This window comes from Gracilinanus agilis, chromosome 4 (assembly GCF_016433145.1).
Source record: "Gracilinanus agilis isolate LMUSP501 chromosome 4, AgileGrace, whole genome shotgun sequence".
NCBI classification, from domain to species: domain Eukaryota; kingdom Metazoa; phylum Chordata; class Mammalia; order Didelphimorphia; family Didelphidae; genus Gracilinanus; species Gracilinanus agilis.
This window is the reverse complement of record NC_058133.1, coordinates 7,581,307-7,595,757: the sequence shown is the minus strand read 5'-3', so window position 1 is coordinate 7,595,757 and position 14,451 is coordinate 7,581,307. Positions and strand designations below refer to the sequence as shown.

Here is a 14,451-nt window from a genome sequence, read left to right as displayed (position 1 = left end):
TGGGCAAGTCACTTGACCCCCATGGCCTACCCTTACCAGTCTTCTGCCTTGGAGCCAATACTTAGTACTGACTTCAAGACGGAAGGTGAGGGTTTTAAAAAAAAAAATTACTTTGCAGATAAGAAAGAAATAGTTATATATATATATATAACTTTAATCTGATCTTTTTCATATTTGAGCATGACTTTCCATATCAATGCTATATGCTAATAAAAAATAATGTTGACAGAAATTATAATTACTGCACTAAACTATTTACCTTTTAGAAATAATTGTATTTTTTCTTCAAACGTCAGATATCAAAAATACTAAAGTTCAATAAAATAATTAAAAATAAATCAACTATGGCAGATGAACATCCCCAATACCAATCTAAAGAGTAGTGCATATTTTTTGCTATATATATAACATATATTTTTTTTCTACAAAAATGGATTTTTCTAGAAAAAATACTATATTTTTACATTTTGAATTTAAGATTCACCATATGGAATTAAACCTTTAAAAAACACTTTTATCATAGTGTTTAAAATTGTTAATGAGGTTTATTTTTTGAAGAAGTCCTAATAATTTATTATATTTCTAAATTAACTCCCATGCTATGAATTCTCAACAACTTATGTGATAGAAAACAATTTGAAGCTATCTGTCTGCCTTATTACCAGATGTTTTCCATTTCTCTAAATAATTTTTAAATAATTGGTTACTTCTTTATTGCCCCTATTAAAAATATAATCTGGACAGTACAATAAGAAGGTTTTTGTTTGTTTTGTGTTGTTGTTGTTGTTGTTGTTGTTATTGTTGTGGTTGTTATTTTAGGGAATTCGGAAATGTTCATTTCCTTTTTGATGGCGAAATAATTTCTCTCTTCAACATTCGCCCCGCTTCTTAAGAACCAGACTGAGTTTCACAGGCACAAAGGCTCCCACTCACTCAAACGCACACCCAATTTCTGCATTTGGATGAACATCCAAAGTTGTCATGTTCAAATCTTACTCGTTTGTGAGATGACACTTTTTTTTGAAAGAGGGAAGACAAATTTACACCCCTGAATTTGCACCTGCACTATTTTTAAATCAGTTCCGATGAATAGGTCTGTTTCAGTCTACACTGTGATTTGTCTGGAATTTCACGTTTTCTAGAAATGAAACACGCACACATGTTTCGTCAAAGCTAAATCGACAGAGGGAAGCAGAGCTTTGAGATGGTTCTGAGGCTAATCCTTGCCAAAACAAAAGCTAGACTCTTCTGTCAGGATATCATCTGATGGCACTGAGCTGACCCCAGAGCTAAGGGAAGCCCCTGTGGCCTTCCAGCGTAGCCTTGCTAGAAGATCGCCTCACTTCTCCATTTCATTTGCCTGGTTTGAATCTGCTCTAACAGGCCCACTAAACTGTACTTTACTTGGGTGAAAACTCAATGTAAAGGACCTTTCCGATGCTTTCCTCTCCTACTACTTTGGAAATAATGGATGTTTCCAAGTAACGTGTTCATTAACATCTCTCCGATGCATATTAGGACACCCGATCTTATCTACTTTTCTTTTTTTTTTTTACACATAACAATACTGCATGAAAACCATCAGAGGGGGGATGTCTCCCCTCTTTTCCTGCATGCATGTCATTAACATCAGTATTATTACTTATAAGTAATTAACAGATGGAAGGAATTCATCCACAAAGTCCAAAAGATTAGGTGGCCACTAGCAGAATGATTCGGTAGTCTAGAAGCTCTGTCAATATGAGGGTTTATTTACATTGCTGGGATTCTCGGGCATGTGCTAGGTAGGCGTAGGTGGGAGAAGGAAGGGGCTGCCGTCTAAATGCTGCATGCACAAAAGAGCTGGGGAGTACGATAAGCACTCTTCTACCCAGAGCAGAGTTTGTCGAATGCCTGGAGTCCTCGTGATTTCCTGTGCATTTTCACTAGCTAGTCCAGAGGCAATGGAAGTTGCTTGAAAATGGGGCCCCCAGACATTTTGTGTTCAATTTCTTCTTATAAACTTGCAGGTTGAAATAAACCTAAAACGATACCCAACCCCTTACCCAGAAGACTTGAAGAACATGGTCAAATCTGTTCAAAATCTGGTGGGAAAGACGAGCCATGGAGTACGTGTTGAGAATTCCAATCCAGCAGCCAATACGGATCAACCTGTGAAAGAGAAGTATGAACACAAGTGGCCAGTTGCCCCAAAGGAGATTACAGTTGAGGTATTTCCCCGTTACTGGCACTATTTACTAGTTGGTATTCCTAGTTTTAGTTAAGAGTTAGTTACTAGCCGCCTACATCGGTTTTTTTTAATAGTTCCTAATAGCAGTTCTCGTACTAAGAGTTACTGGTGGGATGTCCAGTTTAGGTTGAGATCCTTGGAATAGCTTAGCCATGTGGCATCGGTTTGGGGTTCACAACTACTCCTGAATGAGTCAAGTGCTTCAAGGATAGTGGCGGAACTTTTGGAAACGCATCCAAACAGGAGTCTTGCATTGCATAAACGAGTGTGTTCCTTCACGTAAAATAGAACTCTGTTGGTCCAATGGTTAGCGTAGAGCCCCAGTTTTTCCAACTTTTCTCAAGAATTAGTTGTTGACTCTCCCTGAAAGCTCTGGCCAACAACGATTATCTCACTGTAACGATATGTTTTTGATTGACCCACAATGTTCATTATATTAATCCTTAGGAGGGAAAAAGTTTCTGTTGTGATAAGTTAAATGAATGATTCCTGATGATTGCAACGATGCCTATTTCAGACTTCAGCATAATTTGGATTCAAGCAAATGGCACATGAGTTTCTTCTTTGGGTCAAGTCTTTCATCTAAAACCTTATTAACAAGAAACAACCAAGTGGCTCAGTGGATAGAGAGCCAGACCTCAAAATAGGAGGCCCTGGGTTCAAATCTAGCCTCAGACACTTTCTAGCTACAGGATTCTGGGTGAGCTACTTAACAGCAGTTACCTAGCCCTTACCATCCTTCTGCCTTCTAAGACAGAAGGTCAAGGTTTAAAAAAATCCTCATTGGCAACAATAAAATACTTTAAGGGAAGGAAGTGCTCCCTTCCCACTGCCCCCTCCATCAGAATGTGGGCACAAGGCTTCCTGCCTCCATGCCAAACACTCAGTCCACTGGACATTCTATCCACCGGGCTACCTGCCTCCTGTTTGGAGCCTGTCCTAAGCCTTGGTCGCATCAGAAATACAGACGGGTATCTGGGAGAAACTCATGTGGAAGCTGGAGTGTGACGCTCAGAACCAGGGAGACTTTGGCCTCTTTCCTGATTGGTGCTCCCTGTCTCAGTGACCATGGGCTTAGCCACTTAATGATGGCGAAGCTCAGTCTTCTCTACTCTCAAATAGGAAAGACAGCCCTGGGCAGCAGAGACCCCGCTCTGGAGTCAGGAAGGCTTGGGTTCAAGACCTGGGTGTGACCAGGTAGAAGTCATTTAAACTCTCAGTGCTCTAGGCAGCTCTGCAATCCTCTAAGTTACAAAGAAGCTGCGATTTAGGGAGCTTCCATCCAATATCTGTAGGCCCTGACAGCCCAGGGTTGGCAGGGAGGCGCCAGTGCCTAATGGGTGTAAAGTGCTTCGCAGATCTCACAGTACTCTAAATGCCTGTGCGTGTGTGTGTGTGTGTGTGTGTGCGTGTGTGTGTGTGCGCGTGTGTGTGTGTGTGTGTCTGTGTGTGTGTCTGTGTGTGTGTGGTTTCCTCTCTATTTGATGATGGTTTTACTTGATGTTTTCTACCAAGGACACCTGAGAGCATCACTTCTAAATGTCTGTGTCCTGCCTAGAACTCTGCACACAGTAGGCACTCGTAAAAATGGCTTGGCAGCTCGACCAATGAATGTGGGTTTGCCTCCTTGCTGTGGGCAGCTTCTGGTGTTTTCTCCTTCCCCCCCACCCCCCCAGGTCCTTTGAGCTGTGTCGCCCCTATCTGATTCCAGGCAGCCTTTGGGTCACTGATGCACATTCATAGGTTTTCTCTTATCTTCCTGCCTCTCAGGATTCTTTTGTCCATCCAGCCAGTGAGATGAGGATTGGGGAACTTCACCCTTCACTGGCCGAGGCTCCGCTATACCCTCCCAAACTCGTTCTTCTAGCAAAAGACAAAAAGGGTAATACTTTCAAACTGGCATTTCAGTGATTTTCCGAATATCTGTGCAGGATTGCCCACCCAAATACCATGTTTCCTCTGGTATTTCATGTACGTCTCTTTCACAATGGTGGTTTCCGAGAGCAGAATGCAGTGTTTGTTTGGGGAGCATGTTGTTCTAGGGAACGCCGAATCGTAAATAGTCACGATTCTGCTCAATTTCCCCCTTCAATTTCAGAATCAACGGATGAGTCTGAAGTCGATAAACCTCAGTGTCTAAATAACAGCGTTTCCTCGGGTACATATTCGGACTACTCGCCTTCTCAGGCTTCCTCAGGATCGTCGAATGCCCGTGCTAAAGCGGGGTCCTTGCAGACAACAGCTAAAGATGCTGGAAATCATTCTCTGTGGGGCAACAGGTAGGTCCACATAGTCCCTCTTGGGGGTTCTCGAATGACTATTTTTTTTAAATGAAAGTAGGTGAACGCTGCCCTCTTGCCTTAGGGATTAGTTTCAGCAGAGGAGAAAACACAACAGATAGAGAATCTTGAATCAAGTAGCCCAAATATTTGGGGACCGAAAAAGTGAGGGCACTCTGAGGATGGTGGAAAGAGGGTGCAGAAAGATCTCGTTTGCCCTCCACATTCCTGAACCCTGTAGAAAACTATCACTCTGGAGAAATGACTGACTCTAAATCAACTCCATAAAGTCATCGTGGCATGCAAAAGTATTTAGCTTATCACCACTGAAGTCCACCCCACCTTCTCCCATTCATGAGTGAGCAAAGTCCAGGATCAGCAGCTATTCCTAGCAGAAGGGGCAGACTCCTAAAAAACAATACAAAGCTATCCTCTGTCTTTGAGTCCCCAGCGTAGATGATGCCTTTTAGTATTATTTTTGCTTTTGTAAACAATGGTCAGATTATTGTCAGAGGGGATAATGCATCCCATCCTTTTTCATTTTTGCAAATATTATAATGTCTCCACCACTGACATTATCTTTATCAACAGTTAAGGAACTACTTATCAAAGTTCAAAAATGAAGCAATGAGATATAATGGAGAAAATTCTGGGTTTGGAAATATAGGACGAGTTCCATTTCCAGCTCTTACTCGCTAACTGTGTACTATTGAGCAAGTCATTTAAATGCTCTGTGCCTCAGTTTCTTGACCTGTAAAATTTTGTGAGAACTAAATACCCTCTAAGGTGCCTACCAACTCTGTAATTATATATACATATCTCTCTCTTCCTCCCTCTACCTTCTTCTCCACCCTCTCCCTTTCTCTCTCTCTCTCCCTCTCTTCCTTTCTCTCTCTCTCTTTCTCTCTCTGCCACATATAGATATGTGTGTGTGTGTGTATATATTATATATGTGTGTGTGTGTGTGTGTTTATGTGTATGTATATGTGTATCCATTTTTATTATTCAGTCATGACTCCATGGGCCATAGCATGCCTGGACCTTCTGTCCTCCACTATCTTCCAAAGTCTGTCCAAGCTCTTGTTTGTTGCTTCTATGACACTATCTATTCATCTCATGCTCTGCCTTTCCCTTCTCCTTTTGCCTTCAATCTCTCCCAGCATCAGGGTCTTCTCTAGTGAGTTCTGTCTTCTCATTATGAAAATGACCAAAATATTTAAGCTTTAGCTTCAATATTTGATCTTCCAGTGAATAGTCTGAATTAATTTCTTTTAGTATTGACTGATTTGATCACTTCCTGTCTAAGGGACCCTCAAAAGTCTTCTCCAGTGCCGCTATTTGAAAGTGTTAATTCTATGGTGCTCAGTATTCTTTATAATCCCACACTATTAGTTACATTTTACTCCTAGAAAAACCATAACTCTGGCCATATAGACTTGTATCAGCAAGATAATGACTCTGCCTTTTAGCATGTTGTCCAAATCTCCCATAGTTTTCCTTCTAAGGGGCAAGTGTCTTTCATCACGCCTGCAGTCACTGTCTGCCATGATCTTCAAACCCAAGAATAGAAAATCTAACACTGCTTCCATTTCTTCTCCCTCTCATGCCAGGAAGCGAAGGCACCAATTGCCAAGATCTTAGGGATTTTATGTTAATCTTCAAAATAGCTTTTACATTCTCTTCTTTCATCCTCTTCAAGAGGCTTCTTAATTCTTCTTTACTTTCTGCCAGCAGAATGGTATCATCTGCATACCTAAGGCAACCTTAATTCTGGCTTTGGATTCATCCAGTTGAGCATTGCACATGAAATACTATGCATATGAGTTCAATAAATAAGGTGACAACTTAAAACCTCATTGTACTCCTTTCCCAATCTTGAGCCAATCAGTTGTTCCCTGTTAGGTTCTAAATGTTGCTGCTTGACCCCCACATAGGCTCCTCAGGAGGTGAGTAAGATGATCTAGTGCTCCCATCTCTTTGAGAACTTGCCCCATTTTGTTGTAATCCACCACACTGCCAAAGGTTTTAGTGTACACAGAGAAATATAAGCAGACATTCTTCTGGAAATCCCTTGTTTTCTACAAAATCCAGCAAATGTTGGGTATTCATTCCCTGGTTCTTCTGCCTCTTTGAAAACCAGCCTTCACTGGTAGTTTTTGATTCGCATATTGCTGAAGTTTAGCTTCCAGAATCTTAAGCATGACCTGCTGGCATGTAAAATGAGCACTATCATTTGGTAACTTGAACATTCTTTGGCATTACTCTTCTTTAGAACTGGGATATAAGTTGATCTTTTCTAACCTAGTAACCACTGTAACATTGAGTGCTGGCATATTGAGTGCAACACTAACAAAGGATCATCATTTAGGATTTTAGAAAACTCAGCTGGAATTCCATTCTCTCCACTAGCTTTTTCCTTAGGTCTACTTGACTTCATTCTCCAGGATGTCTGTCTCTAGATCAGATTATCAGTGATGATAAGAACTTTTTTGTAAAGTTCTTCAGTGTATTCTTGTCACCTCTTCTTAATCTCTTCTACTTCTGTCAAGTCCCTAGCATTTTGGTTTTTTATCATGTTCATTTTTTTCTTTTTTCTTTTTTTATTTTCATTTTTATTTTGAATATTTTCCCATAGTTACATGTTTCATGTTCTTTCCCTCTCCCCAAACCCCACAGCTCCCCTTAGCTGATGCACAATCCCACTGGGTTTTACATGTATCATTGATTAAGCCCTAATTCCATAGTATTGATAGTTGGACTAGAGTTATCGTTTAGTGTCTTCATCCCCAATAATATCTTCATCAGCCCATGTGTTCAAGCAGTTGTTTATCCTCTGTGTTTCTCCTCCCACAGTTCTTCCTCTGAATGTGGCTAGTTTTCTTTCTCATAAGTCCCTCAGCCTTGCTCTGGATTCTTGCAATGCTGCTAGTAGAAAAGTCCATTATGTTCAATTGTATCACAGTGTATCAGCCTCTGTGTATGATGTTCTCCTGGTTCTGCTCCTTTCGGTCTGCATCACTTCCTGGAGATCATTCCAGTTCACATGGAATTCCTCCAGTTCTTTATTCATTTGAGCACAATAGTATTCCATCACCAATAGATACCACAATTTGTTCAGCCCTTCCCCAATCAAAGGACATTCTCTCGTTTTCCAATTTTTTGCAACCACAAAGAGCACAGCTATAAATATTTTTGTACAAGTCTTTTCCCTTATTATCTCTTTGGGGTATGAACCAAGCAGTGCTATGGCTGAATCAAAAGGCAAATGGTCTTTTAAAACCCTTTGGGCATAATTCCAAATTACCATCCAGAATGGTTGGATCAATTCACAACTCCACCAGTAATGCATTAATGTCCCAATTTTGCCACATCGTCTCCAACATTCATCACTCTCCCCTGCTTTCATTTTTGCCAATCTGCTAGGTGTGAGGTGATACCTCAGAGTTGTTTTGATTTGTAAGAGATTTAGAACACTTTCTCATGTGCTTATTGACATTTTTTATTTCTTTATCTGAGAATTGCCTATTCATGTCCCTTGCCCATTTATCGATTGGGGGATGGCTTGATTTTTTTGTAAAATTGATTTAGTTCCTTGTATAGTTGAGTAATTAGACTTTTGTCTGAGTCTTTTGTTATAAAACTTTTTCCCAATTTGTTGCTTCCCTTCTAATTTCAGTAGCATTGGTTTTGTCTGTACAAAAACTTTTTAGTTTAATGTAGTCAAAATTATTTATTTTACATTTTGTAATTTTTTCTAGCTCTTGCTTGGTTTTAAAATCCTTCCCTTCCCAGAGATCTGACAGGTATACTATTCTGTGCTCACCTAATTTGCTTATAGTTTCCTTCTTTATATTCAAGTCATTCACCCATTCTGAGTTTATCTTGGTATAAGGTGTGACATGTTAATCTAGACCCAATCTCTCCCTATCATGCTTATTTTTGCATGAAACATTACTGTGATATTTTCTTGAAGAGATCTCTTCTCTTTCCCATTCTATTGTTTTCTTCCATTTCTTTACGTTGCTTATTTAAGAAAACCTTCTTGGCTCTCCCTGCTTTTCTCTGGAATTCTCTATTCAATAGGGGTATATCTTTCCTTTTCTCTTTCCTTCTTTCCTCACCTATTTATAAAACTTCTCTTGCTCTTCTTTTTCTTTTGGATGCTTTTTGTTGCTGCCCCCTGTACAGTATTGTAAAGTTCTGTCCACAGTTCTTCAGGCACTCTGTCTACTAAATGTATTCATTATTTCTATTTCATATTCATAAGGAAATTATTTGGGTCTTATGATGGTTTTCCCTACTTTCTTCAACTTATATGTGAATTTTACATTAGAAACTCATGATCTGAACCTTAGCCAGTTCCAAGTCTTGTTTTAACTGACCATATAGGGCTTCTTCACCTTTGGCTGCAAAGTATATAATCAATTTGATTTTGATCTTGACCATCTGGTGATATCCATGAGTTGAGTCCCACTTTGAATTGCGAAAAAGAGTATTTGCTATGACCAACAAGTTATTCTGACAAAATTCTATTAGTCTCTGCCCTGCTTTATTTTGTACTCCAAGACCAAACTAACCTGTTGTTGAATTATCTGTTGATTTACTACTTTAGCCTTCCAGTTCCCTACGAAAAATGTGCCATTTTCTTCTGGTGTTATTTCTAGATGATGTTGTAAGCCTTGATTGAAATGATAAGCTTTGGCTTCTTTGGCATCAGTGGTTGGAGCACAGATTTGTATTGCTATGATGCTGGATAGTTTATCTTGGATTCAATCAAATTTCATTCTCTCATTTTTGAGATTCTATACCAGTACAGCCTTTCTCACCCTTTTTGACTAGGAGGACTACTCCATTTCTTCTAAGGGATTCTTGCCCACGGTAGTATATGTAATGATGACCTGAATTAAATTCACCCATTCTCATCCCTTTGAGTTCACTGATACCCAAGCTGTTGATGTTTCATCTTTCTGCCTCCTGTTTGACCACCTCTAGCTTACCTTGGTTCATAGAGCTTACATTTCAGTTTACTATGCCATATTCATCTTTACAGCCTCAGACTTTCCTTCCATCCCTAGACATATTTACAGCTAAGCTTCCTTTGGGGATCTGACCCCGCCACTTCATTCTTTCTGGAGCTACTGATAGTTGTCCTCTGCTCTTCCCCAATAATGTTTTGGCTACCTGTGGGGCTCATCTTCCAGTTTCATCTCTTTTTTTCATTTTTGTGCTCTCCTTGGAATTTTCTTGGCAAAGATACCAGATCATTTCCTTCTGCAGAGGATCACCTTTTGTCAGAACACTCTACTATGATCTGTCCAATACTGTACAACATAGCTCATAGTTTCATTTAGCTAAGCAAGTCTCTCTGCCATGATCCAAGAGGAGATATGTATATATTCACACATACAAATATATGTATATGTATATAAATATAGTATATACATTTAGCACAAATTTTTGAAATTTATTATATAGCATACATATTATATACATACATCTATGCAAATCTGTACATATATGTATACATACACATATATAAATGCTGAGAGTAAATTACGTCCTTTCTGATAATGTTTTAGTAATTTTGAATCAGGGATACCAGATGGAAATAATTGACCTATTTTATTTGCAGGATTTTATTGACCTAAAAAGAACATTCTCGATTATTTTCCAGGATATAATTTTCATTCTTAGAAAATATGTGACTGTTTTGTCCAACAGAGTGTTTAGTATATATTTTTACTCACCCTCCTGAGTCCCTGGGTTCTGAATAGACATGATTTGGAGTTGATATGAGTTGATTAGACGAGCCAAGATTCCTTAAGAGAAGTTCCTCTGATGTGCATAGTTGATCATTACTGTCTGTCCACCTGTCCTGGGTGCATAGACAACTAATTATATAAACACGGTATGATGGCATTTTCTATACTTTGTTCATTCGTTGGCAAAGCCCAAGGTGATTACCGTTGTAATACTCCTTCTTTTTATCCACTTTGCAGGATTGCACAGTCTTTTCCACAGCCTATTGACTCAAAGCCATTACTCAGCCAGCGGGAGCCCGTGCCACCAGGGAACTTGCCCCCACGTCCCGAAAGGCGACCAATGAGCGAACCCTTCGCGGATCCCTGGAACGACGGCTCCCATTACGATAACACAGGGTTCGTTGCAGAGGAGAACGCTCAAGAGAATGCCAACAGTAACCCTCTGCTAAGCTCTAAATCGAGAAGCACATCTGCTCATGGACGCCGACCTTTGATTAGACAAGACAGGATAGTTGGCATTCCGCTGGAACTTGAACAGTCCACACATAGACACACACCTGAATCAGAAGTGCCTCCTTCCAATCCTTGGCAGAATTGGACCCGAACCCCTAGTCCTTTTGAAGACAGGACAGCTTTTCCTTCTAAATTGGAGTCCACCCCCACCACCAGCCCTTTGCCAGAAAGGAAAGACCATATAAAAGAACCAGCAGAAATAGCTAGTCCTTTCCCTTCGGGAGTACCCTGGGAATACCATGATTCCAATGCTAACAGGAGTCTCGGTAATGTCTTTTCTCATATTCACTGCCGCCCAGAGCCTTCCAAAGGTGTGATTTCCATTAGCAGAAGCACAGATAGGCTTTCGCCGATGATGAAAGACATAAAGTCCAATAAATTTAAAAAGTCACAGAGCATTGACGAAATAGACATCGGCACGTATAAGGTCTATAACATCCCGCTAGAAAACTATGCATCTGGGAACGATCACTTAGGGAGCCACGAGCGGCCGGATAAGATCCTGGGGCCGGAGCACGGCATGTCCAGCATGTCTCGGAGCCAGTCTGTGCCCATGTTAGATGACGAAATGTTGACTTACGGCAGTAGTAAAGGGCAGCCGCAGCAGAAGCCCTCTCTGACCAAGAAAGTCTATCAGTTTGACCAAAGCTTCAATCCGCAGGGAGCCGTGGAGGTGAAAGCGGATAAGCGGATGCCGCCCCCTTTCCAGCAGAACCCCGAGTACATGTCCCAACCCGCTAAAACGATGGCGAAGGATCTGGTCAGCCCCAGGGCGTACAGAGGCTACCCCCCCGTGGAGCACATGTTCTCCTTCTCGCAGCCCTCCGTTAACGAGGAGGCCATCGTCAATGCCCAGTTCGCGAGCCAGGGTTCCCGGGCAGGATTCCTAAGGAGGGCCGATTCTCTGGCGAGCTCCACGGAGATGGCCATGTTTAGAAGGGTCAGTGAGCCTCATGAAGTGCCCCCGACTGATAGGTATGGCAGGCCTCCGTATAGAGGAGCTCTGGATCGCCAAAGCAGCGCCTCAGTGTCTGAATCCCAGTTCCTCAAAAGGAATGGCAGGTACGAAGACGAACATCCTTCATATCAAGAAGTGAAAGCCCAGGCGGGAAGTTTTCCAGTTAAAAACCTTACCCAAAGGCGGCCATTGTCTGCGAGGAGCTACAGTACAGAGAGTTATGGCGCCTCCCAAACCAGACCAGTTTCAGCTAGGCCTACTATGGCAGCTCTTTTGGAAAAGATACCATCTGACTATAACTTGGGTAACTATGGTGACAAGCCATCAGATAACAGTGATTTAAAGCCAAGGCCCACTCCTGGGAAGGGAGAGGAGAGCTGTGGTAAAATGCCTGCAGACTGGAGACAGCAGCTGCTTAGACATATAGAAGCTAGAAGGTTAGACAGGGTATGTTTGGCATTTCTCTGTAAGAATATCATCAATGCCTTTAGTTTTACATTTTGATATTTGGAGTACTTGTAGTAAAGCATGAACTACGTCACCGAATAGCGATGATCCAACTTTGCTTTGTGTCTGTGTTCATGGTAAGACGACTACAAAAGGTTACCAATGACGTATTTTTTTTTTTTTTAAGAACCCATCAGAGTCAGTCCTCTGGGGATAGGGATTGTCCAGATCTGGCCTTGATCCTCTCGGTGGGGGAAGGCGGGAGTCCGTGATCCCTTCGTTCTCTTTGGAGGACTTGCCTCTTTTACGCCCCCGAAGTAAACAGCCTCTGCCAAGGCTCAAAAGCGAGCCCCGACGGGCCACAATGGGTCCTTCCACCTAGGAATAGAAGTGACTTCATTCACTCTTTTCTCAGCAGATTAATTATGTATAAAAGTCAGGCTGATTTTATGTAGACAAATCTGGGCTTAGTTAAAGCTATGGGACTATTTGAGTTATTGCTGATAACGAGCAATAAGCAGCCCAGCAGGAAAAGGGGAAATAAAAAGTAAGTCGAGATGGAGTGTCCTCCTACGCATTTCATTTCTTTTCTTTTTTTTTTATTCAGTCTTGGTTTTATATAGAAGGAAATATTTAGATCCAATTTGTTAAGTCAACAAAAGATAAAAGATGATCCTTTGGGAAAATTAAAAAACTTAGAAATGAGCATGCCTATTACAGTCACTAAGAAAATTCAGCCAGATTCAGCCAAGTAGGAAGCCATAACGAAGGCGGCCTTCTAGAACGATTTAAGATTCAGCCTTGTTTTGGAAACGCTGAGAATCACTTTGTCTCAGAAACTAAAATATATCGAGGAGAAATGTGCTGTTTCATGCTATAGAAATTAATTGAGTGAGTGAGTCATGCAATGGATTTCACGCGTTTTGATTTGGTTATTTTCAGCATGGGTAGGGCCTCCCCAGAGCTATTCTCAACCGAAAGAAATTTAAAAGAGTTTTTCTTTTTTTTTAATTTTTTTTTTTTAAAAAAAGGATCTCTTATTTTCCTTGGATAGCTTGGGTGACTAACTGTAAATTGTTACACAGAGAAGATGGTGGCTGTTTCCTTTACTCTATTTAAGATCCTGGGCTCAGAGAGTTTGGCCCCCAGCCTTTCCTAGATAGTTCTTTAATTTGGGGTTTCCTGTTCTCAGAGTTCATTCTTTTAAAGTCATTGTATCAGCTGTAACATTTGTGTCGTGGATACCTGACAGCCAAAATGTTTAGGAAGGAGGAAGAAAGAGGAGGCACGAGTTTGGGAATTCATTTGTTTCCAATGCAAGAATCCATTTTACGTTATCAAAAATTTCACCAAACCGTCTGCCTCCAATAGAAATGCTCATTCACTTGAAGGGGAAGTTTTCAGACCAAAGCCATGGAGAGGGAAGGTTCTGCCCCTGCCCCATTACAAGTCGATCCTCCCTTGGCTCCATATAGAAAGATGACCCAGAGAGGGAAAATATTGGGGTTGATTTGGATTATTTGGAATCCCTTACTGCCTGTAGGCATGACCATACTTTACAATAGGAAACAAGAAACAGAGAAAAGTCGTTAGAAACTTTGCAGGGCAGTTTTCGTAAGATACTGTAGCATGTAGTTAACCGGGGGTGGGAGGGAAGAGAACGATAACAAATAACAAAAACCCAGGTTTTTTTGATACAAAACATTGTTGTGTTTTCTATATGTGATATACAAAACATTGTACATCACATATACAATGTGATACAAAGCATCGTTGCCCCCCGGTTTCCCAGATAGACATTCCATGGAATGATAAAAGTAATATTCTCTAGAATCAGCAGCAGCTGATAAGTGAAAGTGGAGATGGTAATGGAGAGGAGCTAGAGAAGTGAGCCATCTGCCCCATTCAGTGAAGAACTGAGGAAACAGACATAGATCTGCTGTATGCCTTTCTGTTAGTGTTGTTATATTAATATAACAGTGTGCATGAATCTCGCACGCTAACTCTCTGCATCATCTTCTAGAATGGTGGTTCTCAACCTTTTTTGGCCTGCCATCCCCTTTCCAGAAAAAATATGACTCAGCCCCCTGGAAATTAATTTTTTTAATTTTAATAGCAATTAATAGGAAAGATAAATGCCCCTGCGGCCATCACCGCTTCCCTGGATCACTGCAACACCCACCGGGGGGCGGTGGTGCCCACTTTGGGAATCACTGGTCTAGAAGCCTGATTTTCTTCAAAGTAACTAGTGTGGAAGCCATT

The 14,451-nt window shown here is 41.0% G+C and overlaps 1 protein-coding gene across 1 annotated transcript in view; it reads left to right on the top strand.

Moving 5' to 3' along the window:
* LRRC7 (leucine rich repeat containing 7) overlaps positions 1-14,451 on the top strand; it is a 360,178-nt gene that overhangs the window by 262,027 nt on the left and 83,700 nt on the right. The window contains exons 17-20 of the mRNA XM_044674756.1: positions 2,010-2,210; positions 4,001-4,112; positions 4,329-4,509; positions 10,509-12,189. Coding sequence (XP_044530691.1) covers positions 2,010-2,210; positions 4,001-4,112; positions 4,329-4,509; positions 10,509-12,189 — 2,175 coding nt within the window. The remainder of the gene's footprint in view (positions 1-2,009; positions 2,211-4,000; positions 4,113-4,328; positions 4,510-10,508; positions 12,190-14,451) is intronic.